This window comes from Lonchura striata, chromosome 29 (genome assembly GCF_046129695.1).
Source record: "Lonchura striata isolate bLonStr1 chromosome 29, bLonStr1.mat, whole genome shotgun sequence".
Taxonomy (NCBI): Eukaryota; Metazoa; Chordata; class Aves; order Passeriformes; family Estrildidae; genus Lonchura; species Lonchura striata.
In genome coordinates this window covers 2,366,301-2,389,012 of record NC_134631.1, presented here as the reverse complement: position 1 = coordinate 2,389,012, position 22,712 = coordinate 2,366,301, and the positions used below count along the sequence as shown (strand labels likewise).

The following is a 22,712-nucleotide window of genomic DNA, read 5'->3' as shown; positions in this document are numbered from 1 at the left end:
ACCCCGTGGGCATAACCTCAATCTGGCAACCCTGGGTGCTCTTGGAATGCAAATCCCTCAACCCAGCAGGTTTAATCCTGGATGCTCTTGGGCACGCTTATCCCTCAATCCAGCAGAATTTTTTGGGGCCCCTTATTTTTTGTTTTTTTTTTTTAAATTTTTTTTCCCCTGTTTTTCCACTGCCAGGAAAACTCTTGGCTTCTCTCCACGAGGTTCCACTTCTTCCCTAAGACCCAGTCCCAGTTTCCCCGGTGGGGGGATTCTCTCTTTTTTATCACTCCCTTGGTCTCTTTACTGGCCGCTTTTCTCACGAAAAAGACAAAACACAGCATGAGAGATTGCAGCAATCACTCATTCCCCCCTTATCCACCCCATCCCAACAAATACTCACCTGTCCTTTGTCCTTGGGTCTTGGTTCTTCGTGTACACTTTAGTCTCAGGGGCTAATTACCAAGGGTTTAGGGAATCCTTTCCCTTTTCTTTGTTTTATTGTCTCCTTTTCCCATGGATCATAACTTGTGTCTGTGGTCACACACCAGGGGAACAGAGCGAGGCTGCCTAAATAGGGCAGGACCCGTCTTCCTCACCCTGACTCTCCTCAGGCCCCAGCAGAGAGGTGTTAGAAACCATCTTTGCCACCATAGTTGTGAAAAACGCCAATCACTTGGCCTTGAAAATTTTAATAATAATAACATAGTTATTAAAATACTAATACAATTAGAGTGATAAAAATTTAGAGTTAGGACAATTAAACACAATAAAAAACAAAGACTTAAGGATGTCTGGATGCTCTTGGGAACTTAAGCCACAACATGCATACTTTGTGAACAAAGGGATCACCCTTAAAATTACACTATTGCATATTCATATATCCTTCATGGTTATGCATACATTCTGTTTAAAACAAGACACTCTGACTGTTCTATGACAAGTGTTTCCTTTAATCTCCATGGCGTCTTTGAGTCTGAGCAAGGGGTGAAGAAATTTGCTTCTTCTGATAAGAAAGCCATAATTTTCTATTCACTGGAAGACTTAGGTGTTCTGTGATGGTTACCTCAAAGCGAGTATCTCATGCCTTAAAAGAAAAGCCACATAAATATTTTATGTTTTAACTACTAAAGCTTCATTTTAACTATGAAACTACATTTACCATGCTATTAAAATGTTAATACAGCACTACTAATTAAACTAACATATATGCATTCTTCATGTTGGGTGTCTGCTGGATTTTCCCCGGAAAGGACCCATCTCTGCACAAAGCCACCTTTTTTCATTTCTAAATTAAGTCTTTCTTTCTCTGCCAACTGTGGTTTCTCCACACCGGCTGCAGCCACTGGTCATTTAAAACTTTAAGAATCTTTTTGTACAAGCACAACTGACTTGATGTATATTTTACATAAGAACGAATTATTCCACAACATATATTAGAATGGGGCTGCAGAGACCCACCTGCAGATCCATGGGGCTGCAGAGACCCACCTGCAGGTCCATGGGGATGCAGAGATCCCCCTGCAGGTCCATGGGGATGCAGAGATCCCCTGCAGGTCCATGGGGATGCAGAGATCCCCCTGCAGGTCCATGGGGATGCAGAGATCCCCTGCAGCCCCTGCAGGAGCCGGGCTGGAGCTCGGCGATGCCTGAGAGGAGGCTGTGAGCCCGCGGGCAGAGGGGCCCCGCTGGAGCAGCCTGTCCTGGCAGGACTGAGCCCGTGGCACAGTGACCCACGCTGCAGCACTCGGAGGGGGCTGTGCCCAGGGGATGGACTCCGCTCCGAGAAGTTCCTGGAGAAGTCTCGGCCGGGAGAGAGCGCAGGGTGCAGCAGGGAACGACTCCTGTCCCTGAGCAGAGGGAGAAGCCCCGGGGGATGAGCTGAGCATGGCCCCATTCCCTGTCTCCTGCCCTGCCGGGGGAGGAGGTGCAGCTGGGAGCAGGGAGGCGTGGGGAAAGCTGCATTTAAGGCTCTGCACTGACTTCTCCTTCTCCTGCTCCGAGTCTTTGGAGTTTTCTGACAGAAATCTCTCCCCTGCCCCACCTACCCACAGGGCTTTGGGCAGGTTTCCCTTTTCGGGGGAAATCAAAGCGAAGCACTGATGCGCTAACGAGGGGCAGGAGAAGTGAGGCTCCTGGGCTTCCCGCAGAGGCGGAGGCACGGGAGGCGCAGGGCCGGGAAAGCCGTGGCGGGAGGCGCGGAGAAGTTTGTTTGTGTGGGCAGCTCAATCCCGGCTCGGGCCCGGGCCCGTGCCGGGGCTGTTCCTCATCTCCGGCTTTCCCCTCACGCAGCCCGGGGGCGCCGAGAGCGCGGGGCGAGGCGGGGCCGTGCGCAGAGCCCGCCCCGAGCTCGCTGCCATTGGCCGCCGGTGCCGTCAGTCGCGGTTGCGGCGCGCTGATTGGTGGGAGCGGGGCGCGGCGCGGCCCCGGCGGCGGGCTGAGGGCGGCCGTGGCCGCGCAGCGCCGCCATTGGCCGAGCGGCTGTGCGGGCCCGGCAGCGGCGGCAGCGGCCGGAGCGCGGTGAGGCGGCGGCGGCGGAGCTCGGAGGCGGCCCCGGCGCAGGTGGGAGCCGCGCTGGGCTCTGCGGGGGCTCGGGGCTGGCTGCGGGCGGAGGGGGCGGCAGGGGGCTCCGGCGGCTCGCCGGTGCCGTGTCCGGCCCGTGCCGGCCCCGGGCTGAGGGCGCTGCGGGAGCGGCTGCCCGCGGTCTCCTTCCCGCCGGGGCCGGGCAGGAGCCGCTGCCGGAGCAGCGCTGGCTCGGCCCGGCTGCTGTGGGTAGGACAGAGGGGCTGCCCCGCGGCCGGGAGCGGGCGGGGAAATTCCCGTCGCCGGAGGTTCGTGTGCCCGGAGGAGAGCGAGGAGTCCTGTCAAAGTGACTTTATTGCCGAGCAGGGGCAGAGGCCGTGGGGCATTTGCCGTGCGCTCTCTGCCGTGCTCGTAGTCCGCAGCCTCCTTTTTATCCTCATTTTCCCGGCCGCATCTCCCTCTGCCTTTGCCCACCGGCTGAGTTCCTTGGAAGGTTCCGACTTCCCGATGCGCCTGGAGCCTGTCCTCGTTAATGTGCACTCTCCTTTTGTAGAACAGCCGATATTCATGGCTCTGTTAAGTCTTTGTTCTTCTCCCCGAAGTTCGGGAATGTAGCGGGACTTTGAGCAGCTGTCTGGGTCAATTTCTAACATTTATTGGAACTGATTTTTTCTCGCCTTGCTTCCTTATCTACAAGTGCCCGGCCCTATCTCCAGGCAGATTCACTCCTTGACTCTGTTTTGTTCTTCCCGGGTCCTCTTTGGTTTTGGGATTATTCTCGGTGCCCTCATTCCCTGTCCTTTTGTAGCCGTTTGTGGATCAGGAGGCCTGGCTGCCACCTGCATGCCCTGGCTCAGCTGCTGGATGAGCTGCACTGCCAAGGTGTGGAGCATGGTAAAAAGATGAGAGTTGCTGCAGCACAGAAGAGGAGAAGCAGCATTCGTTTGACCCCTGGTCTGCTGGGGAGCCGGGGAACCGTCTCTCATTTCCATCCTTTCCATGTTTGGACCAGTACATAAACTACTCTCCTATTTGCTTTGTTAGCTTTTTTAGCAGTTTTCTCTTGTCATCTCTTTGCCAATATAAGTTTGAGTCATTTACTTTTCCACAAACTCCTGTTTTTTCTGCACACAGATAATCTGATCCCATCCCCTGGTGAAATGTTGTGTTCCTCATTTCATGGCTTGGTCGGCAGGAAGGTCAGGAGCTGGAGCTGTCTGGTTGGTTCTTATTCTGAGGACAGCTTGTAAGCTAATGATGCCATTGAAATGATAAATGGGTTCTCTGTCTCCTGATATGAATTTGTGAGAAAAGCCAATCACTTGGTTTTTGAAATATTAGAAGTATAATAGTAATAAAATGGTTAAAAAAAAAGGAATACAATTAGACTAATAAAAATTTAGAGTTAGGACAATTGCATGACAATAAAAAGCAAAGCCTTACAGATGTCTGGATGCTCTCTTGGGCACTTAAACCACAACAAGCATACCTTGTGAATAAAGGAATCACCCCTAAAAAAATAAACTATTGCATATTCATATATCCTTCATGGTTATGCATACATTCTATTTCAAACAAGAAACTCTGTCTGTTGTATGTCAACTGTTTTTTTTAATCCCCACGGCATCCTCCAGAAATTAACTAGAAATTAACTTCTACTAAGAAAACCATAAATTCCTCTTGTCTGGACAATTTATGTGTTCCTAGAGTGAATTTAGTTGTTCTCATTCCTTAAAGCTACATTTACCATACTGTTAAAATGTTAATACAGCACAACTAATCAATATAACATAATACATATAGTAACTGTCTGCACAGAGCCATATAACATGCATTTTCCACAAAATAATTTTTTTTCCCAGGGGCTGGTCCATGGTGTTGTAGGATTTGTTCTGGTGCCCCTTCATCTTTTCCCCATGTTTGGGCACTCCCTCAAACTGGGGCTGCATCAATTGACCATTTTTTTTCTTACTCCTGAACTTGTTATAGCAAAAGCCCAGTGCTCTGATACACCCTGTACAGCACAGACAGAGGCAGTAGATCTTGGAGTGGGCAGAGGGATGATCCCCCCCTTATTTTAGTGAAGTTTTCACAACATTCTCCATTTGCTGTTTCCCTTTGCAGCTTCAGCCATTTCTGTTGCAGAGTCAGAGATCCTCAGCATGGGCTCTGCCTTCAGCTGTGCAGATTCCATCTGTGCAAGCAGGCAGAGCTTGGGGTGAGGGGCAGAGGGAATCAGCCAATTCCTGCCCCAGGCAAGAAGAGCCAGGTACATTGTCCCCACTTTGCCCCAGCAGTGTTAATTTGCATTTCTAAAGCTCCTCCTGGGTGCCTGGAATGCAGCTTCTCTTCCACAGCAGCCTTCAGCAGCCTCACTTGTGCCCCCCCCAGAACCTGCTGCTTTTTTTTTTCCCCTTCAAATCATCTATTTATTGTTTATGAGTTAAAGGGTCACTTTTAAATCTCATCTAGTTTTGTAAATTTTGAAAAATTTCAATCATTTTGTTTTTAAAATTTTATAAGTATCATAATAATAAAATGGTTATAAAAATAATAATACAATTAGAGTAATACATTTTGGAGTTAGGACAATTACAAGACAATAAAAAGCAAAGAATTACAGATGTCCCAAGAAAAGCATGACTTGTGAACAAAGGAATCACCCTTAAACCAATACACTTGTTGCATATTCATACATCCTTCATGGTTATGCACACATTCTATTCTAAACAAGAAACTCTGTTGTATGTCAACTGTTTCCTTTAATCCCCTGGTGTCTTCAAGTCTGAGCAAGGCCTGAAGAAATTATCTTCTTCTGATAAGAAGCCATAAATTCCTCTCCTTTGGAAGATTTAGGTGTTCTTCGAAGGGAGCATCTCATTCCTAAAAAGAACTCCCCCCACATACATAATCTCTATTTTAACATTATGTTGTAACCTAAAACTACACTTAACACAATACGTAAGGGAATTAATACAGCATAACTTTCTAACATTACATATATATTATTCATTGTAACACTTGCGAAAAGCCAGTCTTAAATATGCATTTTTCACAATCCCGCCTCTTAATCATTATAATTAATTTGGTTTGAGCAATATTTCTTATCCTCTTGCATTCTTTGGACTCTGTTGGTAATCAAATAAAACATGGGATTAAACAAAGAAGAAATGTCAAAACACTTGTAACACGTAAAAGGAAGAATCCTAATTCCTAATTTCATCCCATTCTCAATACATTACCTCACCTGCTAGTTTTTAACATTATTTTCCCATATTTGGACTGATACCTGGGTCATAATTTTTTTCTGATATCCTTTTTTTTTTTCCAGGATGACATCCTCATTGCCATCTATTTTCAACAATCTGTACACCCCATTCTTTAGCCAATAAATAGCATAAAGCCAACATATTTTAACACACTGCAGGTGATGTTTGGCTTTGCAGACTCAATATTAATTCCAATGCCTGAGCAGCTTTGTTTATTATCTTCTCTATAACTGCTTGGAGTCATTTAATATGACTCAGGATATAATTTGGGGTTAATACAGAGCTAGACTGCTGTGCTTGTTTTACCTTTTGTTTACTAATTGTCTCTTTACCGAATCTTGGACTATATTTCTAAGATCAAATGTAAAACAAATCCATCTCTCTCCTTTTGGACATTCCATGCCCCAAGTATTACTACTTTTCCCTAAGTTCTTTGTAATGTGATAATTTTCCCCCTTTTTCCTGCAGGTACTTAATTTGGATGGGTTATAACAGTGGCTGTTGACATGGGGGTGTGTAACAAAAAGGAACTTTGGTTTCTTTCCATGTAACACTTTCTGTAGCATTTGTGACACGATCTTGCTGCTATCTCAGAAGGGAAAAGACAACAAATGAGAGACAGAAACAGGAATGACAGAGGTCTGGCATGGCTTATAGCCCCACCTCCCCTGCCTGTGGGGTTGCTGCCCACAGCAGGTACGTGTGATCTTCTCCCTGGTGAGTACAGTGCTCAACCCAGGCTTGCCCTCTGTTTCCCTTGTCACTCCTTTTTTACTCATTTCCAGGCAAATTGTTTTTGACACCTTTTAACTGTGGTTTCCCACCATTCCTCAGGTATCTCTCAGTCCACAGGCACTAATAATTCCCATCTACAAAACAGAGTTATTACTTCAGTTGGTTTGGGTTCTCTCTGTCTAGGGGATTGATTCATTACTGATACCTCTTGCAACAAGAACATAGATTTTGTGAACTATAACACCAATTATTCCCATAATTTGAACATTCACTTGTAACCCAGCTAGCGTGTCCAGTATTGGGATGAATCAAATAAAGTATACAATATAGCACTGATGGCAATTTCCTTTCTTCCCTGTACAAGTCACAGGCTAAGGCCAGACTATAAGAACTCTTTGACTCAAACACTCCCGATCCTCCTGTTTGAAGTGGCAGTGTTCCTCTGCCAAGGAGGTGTCGGAGGCGTCTCAGGGCTTATTCAGGCAGGGCTTAGAACCAGTGATGCAAGCTTTGCCTTATTTCTCAGTTAGGTGTTGTTCTTTGTACCTGCCTTGGATCATGTGGGTCTTCCCAAACCATTACCACCCAGTCCTGGTTGAAAGTCAGTTTGGTATCACCCGGTTTAGATGTGATAGTCCATTCCTCACGTTTCTTCACAAATTCTTTTATTTTGCTGTCATGAATTCACCCTCTTTTCCATGGTTGGGATTGCTGCTTTAGTAGTACCTGGAAAGGACTTCTCAATCGCACAGTGTTAAAAGAAAAACAATACTGCATTAACTTTTACCATTAGTTTTCTTCAAAACTTTCTGGGTTTAACTACAAACTTTTTCTATAGCTGCTTCTTCTTCTTGTATCCAGCTGTGCTAATTCCTGCAGAGGCCAATTCTTCTTCCTGTGAGCTATAAGTAGTTAAAAAAAGACTAGCCCAAATTTAACACAAGATGTATCACATCTCTTGGTTTTTTGCTTTTTAGGCAACATCTGACTGTTTTAGTCTTACAGACCCATTCTTCAGAGCAAAACCCTCCTTTGCTTCACAACAAAAATCAGAAGGAAAAAAAAGAAGTCTTGTTTAAAAAAATAAACCACATTGTGAGAGTCAGCGACCTCTGCTTTGATCTTATCTCTATTGGCAGTCCCACTCTCCCTGTTTTTCACAGCTTTGGTTTTGGCTCTGTCCTTACTCACTCCCCTCCCCTTGTTCTCACTCTGTCTAGCAGGAATGGGGGAGAATTTACAAATATCTACGGTATGGGGACTTTGGGGTGTATTTCGCTCTCCCTCTCTGTCTCTTTTTCTTTCTCCCTTTCTCTCTCTTTCGCTCTCTTTTTCTCTCTTCACATTTCAACATTCACATTCCAATATCAGTCCACTTTCTAACATTAGTCCTACATCCTGGAGAGGTGAGTCTGCCAATCACCTCTCCCCCCCTTTTTCAACTTCCTTACAAATTAAATTACTTTTGTTATGTGTGTTCTGCAGGCCTGTAATTCACAGCACCCTCCAGCAAGGGCTACCAGCTACCCACAGCTGACAGTGCTAAAACTAAAGACTTATTTTGCTGTCACAATTTTCCATTCACAAGCTTGAAAGGGTTGTAGGAACAAGGTAAACCACAACTTACTTCCAAAGTGACCTTGCCTGCACTAAAAAATTTAAGGCAATCCTTGTTCATGCAATATAATTTGCAAAGAAGCCAAGGTTTGATTTGGGAAGGGCATCTGAGGACACAGAGCATGAGTTTTACCAATCTATAATTTGAAGAGGGAATAGACAAAATGTGGATACACTGGGGGAGACAGCAAGTAAGGAATTTATCTCTGCAATACTCTCTTTTTGACTGCCAGGAAACACTCTCTGAAGAGGTTTCTACGGTACAAACAATAACTGGATGGGAAGAGGCACTCCTGAATTTAAGCTTTGATGTCAAAGTAGGAAACTGCCCCTGAGCACTGCAGTGCTGGAGCACCCTGCCTGCAAACTCACCAGAGGCAAGCCACTGCTGCCACGCTGCAGGGCTGCCTGCAGCACAGAGGGAACCATGGCCAAGCCCTCCCTGCAGGCCTGGGTAATCCACACAAGGAATCACAGTTGCTTCATAGCTCTCTAACTCATTCAAGAAATAGGAAACTGTAGTAAACAGAGATCTCCCTCACCATCTTTTTCATATGTGTGTGTCACATACCCACTGTGATGCTGAAAGTAACAAATTAACAGTTTACAGTAGAAGATACTGAAATTTTTCTTCATCTAGCTTTGTAGGTTTCCTTTTTCTATATGTAGCCACCTCCCATTGTGGGAAAAAATGAGCCCTATTTTTTTACAAGTGTTTTGTATGCACAACTTGAATTGCTGTTCTAGATGCACTGCAAGTAGTTAGCACTTCCAGAAAAACTAACAAACAAACAAAACAAAAAAACTAAGAAAGCAAAATACATTTGGGTACTTGAAAAAGGACTGGTTGGAAGGAAAAATGTTTCTCATTGACCTACCAAGCAGCTGGTGTTACCTTTAGTTTAACTTTACACACTGAGAACACTTGATTGAACAACCTGCATTGACTCAAATTAATAGCAGGTTTTGCTATGTCACAGCTGTAAACTAGTTTTTCAATCCTAGAGTACAGTAAATTATGTATTTCAAGATAAAAATCACAATGCAAATTGGAAGAAATTTAGTACACAATTAATTTACCTCCAAAAGTCAGTTTACGACTTTCCTCTACCAGGATTGCAGTAGCTGCTATAGCTTGAATACACACTGGCCAGCCTTGATTTTCTGGATCCCACATCTTTGATAAATAAGCCACGGGTCTCTTTACTCCTCCCCACTCTGGAAACAAAACCCTATGAGCTACCCCCTTTTCTTCATTTACATACAGATGAAAGGGTTTTGCTAGTGCAGGTAAGCTTAAAGTTGATATTGGGGCTAGTTTTAACTTCATTTTTCTTAGTTTTTTGTTAGAGGGAATGCCGCGGGAGACAAGACTCATGATATCATGATCATCAAGTCTCAGTTTATTGTGACAGCTTACACAGTTTATATATGTCGTTAATTAGCTCATACATATTGCAAAAGCCGAGCTCATGATTGGTTGCTATGTGACTTGTACTATTATCTTGAAACTATCTTTATGATCGATACATGCCTGTCCAGCTGGCCTTGCAGTTAGAACAGCTTAGTACTCCTTTGTTCTTCTCTATCTACTTCTACATACCAAGCAGTTTCAATATCCTGCTTTCTGCACACCATCTACTCTTCAGGGCCATGCGAACTTTGCAGCAGTCACGTAGCCCTCCCTATTTGGATTAATTTTACAGTATCATGTCCCTTGTCGTTCAACCATTCCTCTGTCAGGCTCTCTTCAGTTTTTCATTATCCTTTTTGGTCCATTTTATATCATTTCCCTCTGTCAATTTTTTTATTCAAAAATTTTACTGCCTGTGTATATCCTTCAATCCACAATATATAATATCCCAATAATCTGAGTAGCTTTCTGATTTCCCCCTTTGAAGGGGGAGGGGGAAGGGATAGAATCCCTGTGTTTCATTCTGGGTTGAGCTTTCAACTACCCTTCCTAATCAAGTGTCCAAGATATTTTACCTCTGATTCTACAAATTGCAGCTTCCCTTTTGATACCTTTAATCCTTTTTCCCCAAGAAAATTCAAAAGCTTTATAGTAGCCTCTATAACTTCAGCTTCAGCTTTCCCAGAAAGTAAAGGATCATCAATGCATTAGATAACTTGTATTCCAGGGGCAGTGGGGAAAGTTTGTAGTATTGTTTCTAAAGCTTGTCCAAATAAGTTTGAGGATTCTGTAAACCCCTGTGTTAGTTTTGTCCATCTTAATTGCTGTTTTCTCCCAGTTAGTGGGTCCTTCCATTCAAAAGCAAAGATTACTTGCTCTCCTTGGCTAATTGGCAAGCCCAAAAGGCATCTTTAAGGTCCACTACACTAAACCACTGATGCTGGGGAGGAACTTTACTGAAAAGAGTGTAAGGATTTGGTACCACTGGATAGCGGGTCTGAGTTCTTTTGTTAACCTCCCTTAAGGCTTGTACCAGTCTATAGCTCCCATCAGGCTTCTTTACTGGGAGTATTGGGGTATTATGGGGAGACATACAAGGTTCTAATGTCCCATCCTTTATTAGTCCTTCTATTACTGGCTTTAAACATTCCCGTCCTTCTAAAGATACAGGATACTGCCGTACACGTATGGGACAATTTTTTTTTCCTCAATTGTAATCTTTATGGGGTCAATATTTAATCTTCCCCTATTTCCCTCCCCAGCCCAAACTTCCTTGTTAATGCTTCTTCCATCCTCCTGGCCTAGTTTTAAAAGTCTATCTGACATCTTCCCATCTTTTGGATCAACCCCTATTCCTAATTTCACTTGTAAATCTCGTCCCAATAAATTGCTACCTGCCCCTGGGACCAAGAAAACATCCCTCATCCAAAATCTAGTTTCTCCCTCTATTGCCACATTTTTAATAATGGGTACTGTGAAACTCTCTCCTTTTGGTCCTGTTACTTTTACAGTATCTTTGCTTACACTATAAGCTTTTGGAATATTTAACATAAAGGTTCTTTTTGCCCCTGTGTCTACCACAAATTCTAATTCTTCTTCTTGGGGATCCACTCTTGAAATTATCTCAGCATTCCCCACCTGGACCCCCCCTGCACCCCCCCCTCGGCCCCATGACCCCATGAGGGGAATTTGGGGAGGTGGGAGTGGGGCAGCGCCAAGGCCGGGCCCCCCCGCGCTGTCCTGGCGGGAGCGGCTGCAGTGGGGACCGAGTGCGGGCGGGAGCGGCCGAGAGCCCAGCGCTGCCCCAGCCCGACCTGCCCCAGCTCCATCCCTGCCCCTGCGCTGGGATGCTGTGGGTGTGGGGGGAAGAGGGAGCCGGCAGTGGGTGCTGGGCCTGGGGGCAGGAGGAGAAGGGAAGGAGAAGCAGGCTTGAGGAACAAAATGGTCAAACGATGCAGGTGGCAGGAGAAGGTGGGTTTGTGCAGAAGGAGGAATGGCAGGAGGAAGAGGAGTGTGAGGAAGAGCAGGGACACAAGAGGAGGAGGAGGAGCAGAAAGAGGAACCAGCAGAAGGTTCCACCCCTCCCTGTGTCTGCAGCCTCCCCCCAGCCCCAGGAGCGCTGCTCCCCCCACATGCAGCAGGTGACTATGGAGATGGATCCACGATCTTCACGGGGTGAATCTTGGTGTTTCTGAGCTTGATATGTGTCTTGAAGTTTGTGGGATTTTTGGGCTGGAACTTCGTGTTTTGGAGGTTCTTACAGACACAAGATTCCCAATGACTTCCTGAGATGAACTTGGGCAAGGAGGAACCTCCAGTCCAAGGTGCTCTTCTCTTGTTTTTCCCTCAAACCAGGATTTGTCATTTCCAGGGCGTGGCTGGATGGAGGTGGAGCAAAAGCCCCGGAGATGCTGCAGGAGGAGGAGCTGCAAACCCAGCCCAGGGAGCTGCGGGGAGGAAAGAGCCCCCCTGAGCCAGGAAGGCGGGCGGAGATCCGGGCGGAGCTCGGAGCTGGTGGAGAAGCTTCATGGCAGGGAGAAGCCCCACAAGTGCTTGGAATGTGGGAAGGGTTTCAGCCGGAGCTGCCACCTGATCCGGCACCAGAGGATCCACACTGGGGAGAGGCCCTACGAGTGTGGGAAGTGTGGGAAGAGCCTCAGAGACAGCTCGGACCTGGTCCGGCACATGGTGATCCACACTGGGGAACGGCCCTACGAGTGCTTGGAATGTGGGAAGAGCTTTGGGTGGAGCTCACACCTGCGAGCACACCAGCGCATCCACACTGGGGAGAGGCCCTACGAGTGTGGGGAGTGTGGGAAGAGGTTTCAGAGAAGCTCCCATCTGCTCCTACATGAGCGGATTCACACAGAGGAGAGGCCCTACCGCTGCCCCAACTGCGGGAAGGGCTTCAAGGAAAACTCCAGCCTCACCATGCACCAGCGCATCCACACTGGGGAGAGGCCCTACGAGTGTGGGGAGTGTGGGAAGAGCTTCATAGACAGGTCTGGCCTGATCAAGCACCAGGTGGTCCACACTGGGGAACGGCCCTATGAGTGCTTGGAATGTGGGAAGAGCTTTGGGTGGATCTCATACCTGCGAGCACACCAGCGCATCCATACCGGGGAAAGGCCCTACGAGTGTCCCCAGTGTGGGAAGAGGTTTCACACCAGCTCTGATGTCCTCAGACATGAGCGGATTCACACAGAGGAGAGGCCCTACTGCTGCCATGACTGTGGGAAGGGCTTCAAGGAAAACTCCCACCTCACCGTGCACCGGCGCATCCACACTGGGGAGAGGCCCTACAAGTGTGGGGAGTGTGGGAAGAGCTTTTCACAGATCTCAAACTTGACCCAACACCAACGGAGGCACCACTAAGGGAAGCCCTGTGAGTGCCATGAGTGAGGGAAGAGCTTGGAGTGAGGGAAGAGAGTGAGGGAAGAGCTTGGTGTGCTGCTGCAGCTCCATTCCCCATGGGAGGATCCGGGCTGGATGATCCCCAGTGACCCCCGTGGGGCAGAGCCCTGGTGTCCCCGTATGGGGAATAAAACAGAGAGTAAAGCAATGGAGCTGATAAAGGGGCCTGATATCTGAGGCCTGACTGAGCAGAAACTGTGGGAGACACAGACACAGTTTAAGTCTCCCTGGGCAAGAAGTGACCAGAAAAAATGGTGCGAGTGTTTGTGATAACATAAATGTTCCCAGGTTACTGGATGTCACCAAGAATGTGTAACCAATGGGAAATTGTTACCAAAAACAGAGCCCTCTATAAGCACCATACAAGTCAATCCCTGTATAAACACCTGGTACAGTCAATAGAATTGGCTTTGGTCTAAACTCGGATGTCCCCGTCTCTCCATGGTGGATAACCCTGTTGTGGGTGATCCCCGTTGGCTGGGGGAAGGTGCTGGAGGGATTTCTTTCCCTTCTCCTGGTGCTGCCGTGGTTTGGTTGGTAATAAATTCCCTCCCTGTGCCCAGGCTGGGTCTGTTGTCCCCGTGCCGGTGCTCGGGGCGGGATCTCTCCCGTTCCTTCTCTGCACTGCCGGGCCTCTCCTCAGCCAATGAGAGAACGCGGTGGAGAAGAGTCAGCCAATGAGAGCGAGCGGGGCTGATGACTCACCAGTTGCCGGGCAGACCCGCAGCAGGCAGTGTTCCCCACCTGGACCCGCCCTCCCTGCCCAGTGCCGGCCCCGCCGTGGGGTCCCCCCAAGTCCCTCCCCAGTGCCCCCATGAACTGGGCTGGGTTTAACTGGGAAGCTTTACTGGGAACACTGGGAGCAGGGGGCAGGGGCAGAGTGACAGCAGGGCTGGGGGCACAGGATCCCCCAAAATCAGCGTGGGGATAGAGCGGGGCGTCCCGGCAAGGCCCGAGGCCACGGGGAGAGGCTGCGGCCGCCGGCGGCTCAGGAGCTCAGTGGGCAGAGAAAAGGGGGTGACACCGGGCTGGCGGCCCAGCGTAGCACACACATTCCAGAGGAGGGGGGACACGACTCACGGGATCCCCCACACTCTCTTGCACAGGTAGAACCCGATTCCCAGTGCCAGGAAGACAAAACCCAACTCAGGAGTCTCCAGTTCCTGTCAGCATCTTGCTGCGGCAGCATCCAGCAGCATCTCTGGAGGGTCCGCAGGGGTCAGGATCTCTCAAAAACTCTCACAGACACCCAGGCCCCTCCAAGCACCCTCCAGGTCACTCCCAGCCCACTTAGGATCCCCTGAAACCTCCCTCTTGATCCCTTCCTGACCTCCCCAGGACCCACCAAAGCCCCTTCTGTCCCTCTCAAGATCCCACAGCCTCCTTCCAGTCGCCCCAACTACCTCAGGACCCCCAAATCCTCTCCCAGTCTCTTCCCAGTGCCCACCAGGACCCCCAGAACCCCATCCCACCCTCCCCAGTATCCTTCAAACCCCTTCTTAGCCCTTCCAAACCTACAACCTCCTCTCCCAGTTGAAATCAGGCTCTCTCCAACTCCCTCCCAGGTGCTCCCAGCACATCCCAGTGGCTCTCCCAGCACCCCCAGTTCCTCCCCCGTACCCCAGTTCTGGCTCACAGGGTGTTCCAGACTGAGGTGAGCCCGCCCTGGGCTGGGGTTTCCAGCAGCACCAGGAGCTGGTGGGTCCAGTCCCCGTTGGGGACCACGTCGGTGGCCACCACAGAGAGCTCCTGCTGGCCCTGGAACCACCTCAGCTGGATGGGAGCAGGCGGCCGGGGCCGGGCCAGGAGCTCGAGGGCAGCAGAGAGATGGACATGCTGAGAGGCACTGGGAGAGAGTGGGTGTAATAAATAAAAAGGTTGTTGTTCATCAAAATGAGTGTTAAAGGAGATAATTTGAACTGAGTAGGGAATGCAACTAGCATAGAAGACTGTGTAACTAATTATATACAAGTTAACTTTTAGGCCAAGGACAATCTGCAAGGAAGATGAGGAGTCTTCATTCCTATGACCACCAAGGGCGGAACAAAAGACCCCCCAGCAACCAATTGCACCGGCACAGAGTGCATCGAGAGAAAATACGTCAACCGGAAATAAAAAAGTGACTATAAAAACAAAAAGGTCAAAGGGGGAAGGTGCTCCGTGGCAGAGCAGAGGCTCCCTGGCAGCCCAGCGCTGTTCTTTTGCTTAATACCGCTTGCTTCATAAATTCTTGTTAATTGATTTATCTATAATTAGCCTCCCCAGTTGAATTTGTCCATAACAAATTTGGTGCCGTGACTCGGATAAGGGCGACCGGGTGGGAATTCCTAATCAGGGAGGCGCCCCGCTGCCTCTGCAGCGGCCCTGGTGCAGGCTTTTCCTTCCCAGACCCTTACCGACGAACCCAAATTCGGTATTGAGCACAAGGGATCCCGGTAACCCCGTAATCTTTGTGCACGAAGCCGGGCGAAGACGCAGGACAGCGTGAGTATAAAAGTGGGGATCCGCTGGGTTGGGCTGGGATCCCAGGACATAACGCGTGAGACGTCCTTGTAGGACGAGGCACGGGCAGAGCTCTGAGTAGTGCGGTTTGCAGAGCCCGTGAGGGGCTGGGCACCAACAGGGGCCGCGAGTGTGTGTGTGCCTGAAGGTGTCCTGGGAGATGGGACAGAGGAAAAGCAAGCCCTCTGCTTCCATGGGGACGGGGACCCCGGTAACGCTTCCCCAGATGCCCCCTGACAGTCCGTTAGGTCTAATGATAAAATCTGGGGATGAATATCCTTCAAGGAAAGGGAAGGATAGGGCAAAAATGATACATTACTGTATAAAAGAATGGGGAGGAAAACACATCTGCAGTGGTAATTTATCTTGGCCAGTGTTTGGAAACTTCAAGGACTGGATTTGCCAGGCATTAAACATTTATGTAAACTCTAGAGAACCTTTTGATATGGAAGAGAGCAAGTATGCTGCTCTCTGGATAGTGGGGGAAACAAGAGCAAAACTTTTTGCCTGAAGCACCCAGGGAGGGAAAAAGAAAAATAAAAAGCCTGAGGAAGTTCCAACTGCACCCCCTCTACCATACATACCTCCTCCTCCTCCACCCCCACCAGCACCACCCGCAGTCTACCCCGATTTAGATCAAGGGGGAGATTTTGAGAACCAAGAGGTAGAAATCCCAGAGCCGGTCCCTGAGGAAAATCGCTGTGTTACTCGTAGTCTAACAAGGGGGGAAATAGAAAGGGAAGGGCAAGCTCTATATCCATGAAGGGAAGTAGCTTTGGGAATGATCCCTAACCCCAGTGCTGGTCAGCAGGGACAACCAACTCAAATTCTGGGAATAGGTTATGTGGAGGTACCTCTCAGGAGATGTGAGGGAGTTCAAGAAAGAAATGGGAGCATATGGGCCAAATCTTAAAGGAATTTTCTGACCCTATAGCCTGGGACTTCCCATGTGAACAAATTCAGAATCCAGCTGAGGTGGCAAGGTACCTGAAAGATAAATGCCATGATAAGTCTAAGGAGAAAAAGATCATTGCAGCGAGCTGGGCCCTGGCATGTGCTTATCACGCCCTGCTAAACACTGTAGGGCAGCAGACAGAGGAAGGGGGGCAGGGAGATAAATCAGCAGCTATCCCAGTCACTCAGGCTGCAGCCAACAGCCCCGGCTCGAAGCCAGCAGCTAAACCAGACAGTGAGCCTAAGCCAGCAGCTAAACCAGACAGTGAGCCTAAACCAGCAGCTAAACCAGACAGGGAGCCTAAGCCAGCAGCTAAACCAGACAGTGAGCCTGAGCCAGCAGCTAAACCAGACTGTGAGCCTAAGCCAGCAGCTAAACCAGACTGTGAGCCTCAACCAGTGGCTGTTGCTATGAGCACAATGGGCCAGTGATACCTCAGGCCATCAGGACAGAGATGCCACCTACAAGTGGGCACGAGACCGAGGGGTGGATCTAACCATGGACAGTATTTCTCAGGTGATCCATGACTGTGAGACCTGTGCTGCCATCAAACAGGCCAAGAGAGTGAAGTCCCTCTGGTATGGTGGGAGGTGGTCCAAGTACAAGTATGGGGAGGCCTGGCAGATTGACCACATCACACTGCCCCAGACACGCCAAGGCAAGCGCTACGTGCTCACCATGGTGGAAGCCACCACTGTATGGTTGGAAAGCTACCCTGTGTCTCATGCTACAGCCCATAACACCATCCTGGGCCTTGAAAAGCAGGTCCTTTGGAGGCATGGTACCCCTGAGAGGATTGAGTCAGACCATGGGACTCATTTCAAGAACAGCCTTATCAACACCTGGGCTAGGGAACATGGCATTGAGTGGGTGCACCACATCCCAAACCATGCACCAGCTGCAGGCAGAGTGGAGAGGCACAATGGACTGTTAAAAACCACCTTAAAAGCATTGGGTGGGGGATCTTTCAAAAATTGGGAGCAACATTTAGCAAAGGCCACCTGGTTAGTTAACAGCCAAGGTTCCACCAATCTAGCAGGTCCTGCCCAGTCTGAGCCCCTGAATATAGTAGATTGAGATAAAGTCCCAGTGGCACATGCCAGAGGTTTGTTAGGAAATCAGTGTGGATCAATTCTGTCTCGAGTACAGACAAACCCATTTGTGGGATTGTCTTTGCTCAGGGACCAGGTTGTACATGGTGGATAATGAAGAGAGATGGAGCAACACGATGTGTACCTTAGGGGGATCTGATTGTGGGGTGAGACTCATGTGCAAATATCACTGTTTGCTGGATGTTGCTGCCAGTGTCTGTACATGAAACCACACAGACATGAGACAGAAAGAAATGTGTAAGTGTCAAAGGTTTGAGCAAGTGAAAGACAGAGGTTTTAACTTGATGAAGTTTTTACATGATGTTGAAGATACAGAGATAAGGGGTGGAATGTCCAAGGGTGATGTTATGGTGTTTGTATCTCCAATCGTGTGCTCTGTTTATGTTTGATATTCTGTTCTGTGCTCTCAGAACTGACTCAGAAAGTGAAGGTTTGTTTTGCCTTGTTATCAGCCGGCTCACCTCCCCCCATGCTCTGCTGTCTAGAAGAGGCCAGTGCTGGCTGGCTTGCTTTGCTTTGCTTTGCTTTTTTTGCTTGCTTTTGCTTTTGCCTTTGCTTTTTAAATTAGTTTAGCTAAGCAGTCCAGTTCTTTCCCTGGACTGTTTCTTTTGCATTTCCGTTTCCCGAATACCATCCAACCTGCTCCAGACTGGGACCTGGGAACCCCGAGGAGCACCGGGAGCCTGCGCTCTGTGATCTGCAGCAGCCATCCCCAGTGCCCAGAGCAATCCCCAGCGCCCAGACCTGGGCGACCACCCCCAGGAGAGACTTTCTGGATTTGTCATCTCTGCAGAATGGTGAAAGAGTTTTGTTGTCATCTGGTGTTGTTCATTTTTTTAGTGCTGGGAAGGGTTTTGTTTGTTAAATAAACAGGTTCTTTTCCACTTCTCTCAGAGAAAATTCTTCCCAAATCAGGTGGGTGGGGAGGGGCCGTGGGGGTTTGTTTTCTGGTGGCTCCTTCCAGAGATTTTTCTCCCAAATTTGCCCTAAACTAGGACAAATATTTTGCTGCCCATTTCGTGGCTGGAGAGAGTGAAAAAAAAAACCAACCTGTTCTAATCATATTTTGGTTCCAATTACTTTGTGTTAGTATGGAGCAGTTACTGCCTATGTTGTTTGAATTCATAGTGTCTTTTTAGAGTGGAGGCCTGTATGTGTTTCTGGTCCCTAGGGTTTTTTAGAGATCTTAATCCCTCTCTGGTCCCTAGGTTTATTTTCTTATTCAGGAATAGCTCTGGTATTGTCCCTAATACGTAGTTTTTGCAGTAGAAGGGCACTGACCAGAATATCCATCGGGTTGGGCTTGGGTGTAATGGCTTTCAGGGATTTATAAAGGTGCTGAAGTCTGTTCCAGGAATGCATGGCTCATGGTCATGGTTGTGCAGCCAGTTTGTTAGAGGGGAAGCAGGGGATGAGGCTTTTCAGCCGTTGCTTTCCTTCTTCTCCTCTGAATCTCTAAGCTCCCTATTAGAGAATGTTCCGTTTCCCCTGATTGGTAAAGAGACCATCTTCCTGATGTTTAATCTGGTAATTTTCTCTATACAGTCTGCAGTCTCTCTAGAATGAGATTTCTAGAGGGGCTGAAGAGACCCAGGAGTAGACCCAGGTGTGAGAAATCCTGAGTGGTGTGGGAAATGGGGGGGACGGGAATTGGCACATAGACCGTTTTCCCACATTCAAATAGATTTTACTGATTTGCCTAAAGTAGGAAGGTGTAAACACTTATTGGTGATAATAGATCACTTGACTCACTTTGTAGAGGCATTCCCTACCTCCAGGGCAACTACACAAACAGTACTAAAAATACTATTAGAAGAGATAATCCCCCGCTACAGACTAACAGAAGTAATAGAATCAGACAGAGGGCCACTCTTTGCCTCCAAAATAAATTAAAGAAGTAGTTACAGCTCTAGGAACAAAGTGGCAATATCATACTCCCTGACATCCACAAAGCTCAGGTAAAGTGGAAAGGGTAAATGGGAAAATTAAGAAACAACTAACTAAATTGATGTATAAAACAGAATCATCTTGGGTAAAAATGTTTGCCTTTAGCTTTGTTAAATATAAGAACTCAGCCCAGAACTGATATTGGAATTTCTCCATTTGAAATGCTTTATGGGATGCCTTATGACATGGATTCTCCTATAGATCACCCTGAAATAAGTAATCAACAAATTAGCCAATCTGTCATGCAACTTGTGAAGGCTCGGGAAGGGCTTAGAAGAACCGAGTTACTAGTGTAACAACCTCATTTAGACCTAGCAATCCATAATATAAATCCAGGTGATAAGGTGTTAATAAGAAACCTAGAAAGAAACCTCACTAACCCCAAACTGGGAAGCCCCCTGTGTTGTTTTACTCACTACAGAAACTGCAGTCAGAACCGCCGAGAAGGGGTGGACCCATGCGAGCCGAATAAAGGGAGCGATTCCAGCTGCTGCCCAAGAGCCCTGGAGAATAGCCAGCCAGCCCGGGGACCTTAAGGTCACATTTAAATGGACTGAATGGACTCAGTAAGAATTGTACGAACCAGCTGGTAGAGTGAGATATTGGACTATGGATATCCCATAACTAATGATTTTAGAGTATATTGTACAAATAAGGATTGTGATTGTTACCCTTTTGTATGCTATATTTGTAAAATTTGTAGGAACGGTGGTGGGTCCATAGTTACAGAGGCACTCCTCCTAGGGGTATTTGTAAAGGTGTTATCAGTTAGAAAGAGAACTGACAGAGTCAGTCCTAAGGATTGGAGAAGAGAACGGGACCCTACCAAGGGAATCCAAGAGTGGTGGGAGGTTGTCCTGGGTTGTAAGATAAGCTTGTATTCCATTTGCCATCTGTTGAAGGAAAAACCGGTTGGACAGGTTTTTGTTATCTCTCTCAGAGACAATGGTTTTGCCCTGTAGAGGCAATGGTTTGTTTATACACCATTGACTGATTCAATGAAGGGCTGGTAAATGTAACACCGTGAGGGGTCCCACCCATAGGGGGGAAGCCAAGCACTCTATTGTTGTTTAAAGGGGTAGCTTTTTGGGGAGAGGAGGCAGCTCTCTGGGCGGGACTCCGAGAGAAGCAGCTCTCTCTTCTCTCTTCGCGGGATTCCCAGAGAAGCAGCTCTCTCTCGCTCTCTCTGCGGCGGCACTCGCAGCGAAGCAGCCGGCGCGCGCTGAGCCGACGGCGGCGGAGCTCAGAGGCAACCCCGGCGCAGAGGAAGACCGGCCCCACTGCCACCAGATCTTCAGAGGAAAACTATACCCTTCTAAAGATCACCACTGCAGCTGCAACTCATCAACTATTGCAAGGGAAGCAATTGTCCCAGCAGAACTGATACTGGCATCCCTCAGGTTCTGGACTTTTTCTTTCACTGGTTTTGTTTGTACCGATTGCATTTGCCTTTCTTTAAATTGTTGTCTAGTTTTCTCCTAGTAAAGAATTGTTACTCCCACTCCCATATCTTTACCTGAGAGCCTTTTAATTTAAAGATCCTGGTAATTCAGAGGGAGGGGGGTTTGCCGTTCTCCATTGCACAGGAGGCTTTGCCCTCTTTTACAGACTCCTGTCTTGTCGAACCAAGACAGAATTTGGCGCCCAACGTGGGGCCCGAGGGCATTGAGAGGGAAAAAAGATTAACAGTTCTTAAGTAATTTGGTTTTTTGTTGTGTGTAAAAACATCTTCAGCATCACCATGTGGTCTAGTTTACCTTGGTTTGGGTGGCATGTGATCGTAGCTATACTTTTCCCATTTGCAGACCCTTATCTAAAAATGGGTCCTATAACTAAGGCTACGGTGTCTGTTATCAAGTTTGGCTTCTGGGTTAATTGGGTGAGGAATTCATGGATCTTTAATTTCCTCTGGAAGGCAGGTACATGGATTCATAGCTACCACACGTTAAGTGTATGTTTTTGGGGTTACTTTAATAACGGTACCTACTGCGAGGAAATAGCACCTGGGCAAACTTTCTCTCAACCTTTTAACCATCTTTTTGGGTCTGCTCCACCAGTTCTCAAAGGGTTAAGATCCTTTATAAGTGCTAATGATACCATACAATGGGTGGTGTTGCTGATAGTCCTGTTATATTTAGCATTCAGAAATAAGGGAAGATTAACCTGAATAACTACCCTCACACCTACACCACAGACTCGAGATGCTGCTGCTCCAGAGCCTGACCCTGCCCCACAGCCCACCTCAGAAATGAACCGCCCAGATTGGGTAAGGGTTCTGGTTAAGGAGATACGAGAGATGCTGAAGGAGTACATTTCCCCAGCTGGTGAGAAACCGGCCCTTTGCCTTGAGGAGGGACAGTCTAATAGTACAGCTGTGGAACCCACTAATGTTACAACTCTCCAGGTTCCAGCTGAACCACAAGGGCAGTCACGGTCAGCAGCAGTGGCCCCGGTAGAAACAAGGAAGTCTAAGGTGAAAGCAGAGCACCCTGCAGATAGGGACAGGAATGGAGGAACCTCACAACCCACAGGGGAGCCAGAGATTGCTATCATCACCGAGTCCCTGACGTACGAAAGTCTTCGCAATCTGCATAAAGACATTGTGCGACGAGGGCGTGAGGCTTATGCTACCTGGCTACTCCGGGTTTAGGATCTTATGGGTACAGGCGTGCAGCTGGACGGTAGTGAGGCAAGGAACTTGGGACCCTTAACCCAGGACTCGGGTATAAATCAGGTTTTTGTAAGGGAACCAGGGTCCCTTTCTCTCTGGGAGCGGCTCTTAATGAGTGTCAGGGAGAGGTTTGTCCACAGAGAGAGAATGCAAGAGCACCATCATAGAATGCGCTGGAAGACCCTCGAGGAAAGGATCCAACAGCTGAGGGAAGTGGCAGTATTGGAGGTACTCTTTGGGAGGGATAGACGACACAATGATGACCCTGACAAGGTCAGGTGTACGGGACAAATGCTGTAGAGTCTGGCAAATCTTGGGCCATCTCAATACGCCACCTTCATTGCAACAATCAATGCTGACACCCACCGGGAGACAATAGGTTCTGTTGCCAACAAACTTAGGAATTATGAGAGTATGATCAATGGCCCAATGCAGGCTCATATCTCAGCTGTGATTAAGCAGTTTAAAGAGGAGATGAGGGAGGAGATAAGGAAGGTTAATACAGCACCCGTGAGAGTCACAGGCCCCAGAATCAGCACCCAACAATCCCCAGCTAGAGAGAGAG

At 48.0% G+C, this 22,712-nt stretch overlaps 1 protein-coding gene across 1 annotated transcript in view; it reads left to right on the top strand.

The window, feature by feature from the left end:
- The window catches only part of LOC144247630 (uncharacterized), a 140,547-nt gene extending 127,626 nt beyond the window's left edge, over positions 1–12,921 (top strand). The window contains 1 exon segment of the mRNA XM_077788938.1: positions 12,081–12,921. Coding sequence (XP_077645064.1) covers positions 12,081–12,921 — 841 coding nt within the window.
- Positions 12,922–22,712: the final 9,791 nt, after the last annotated feature.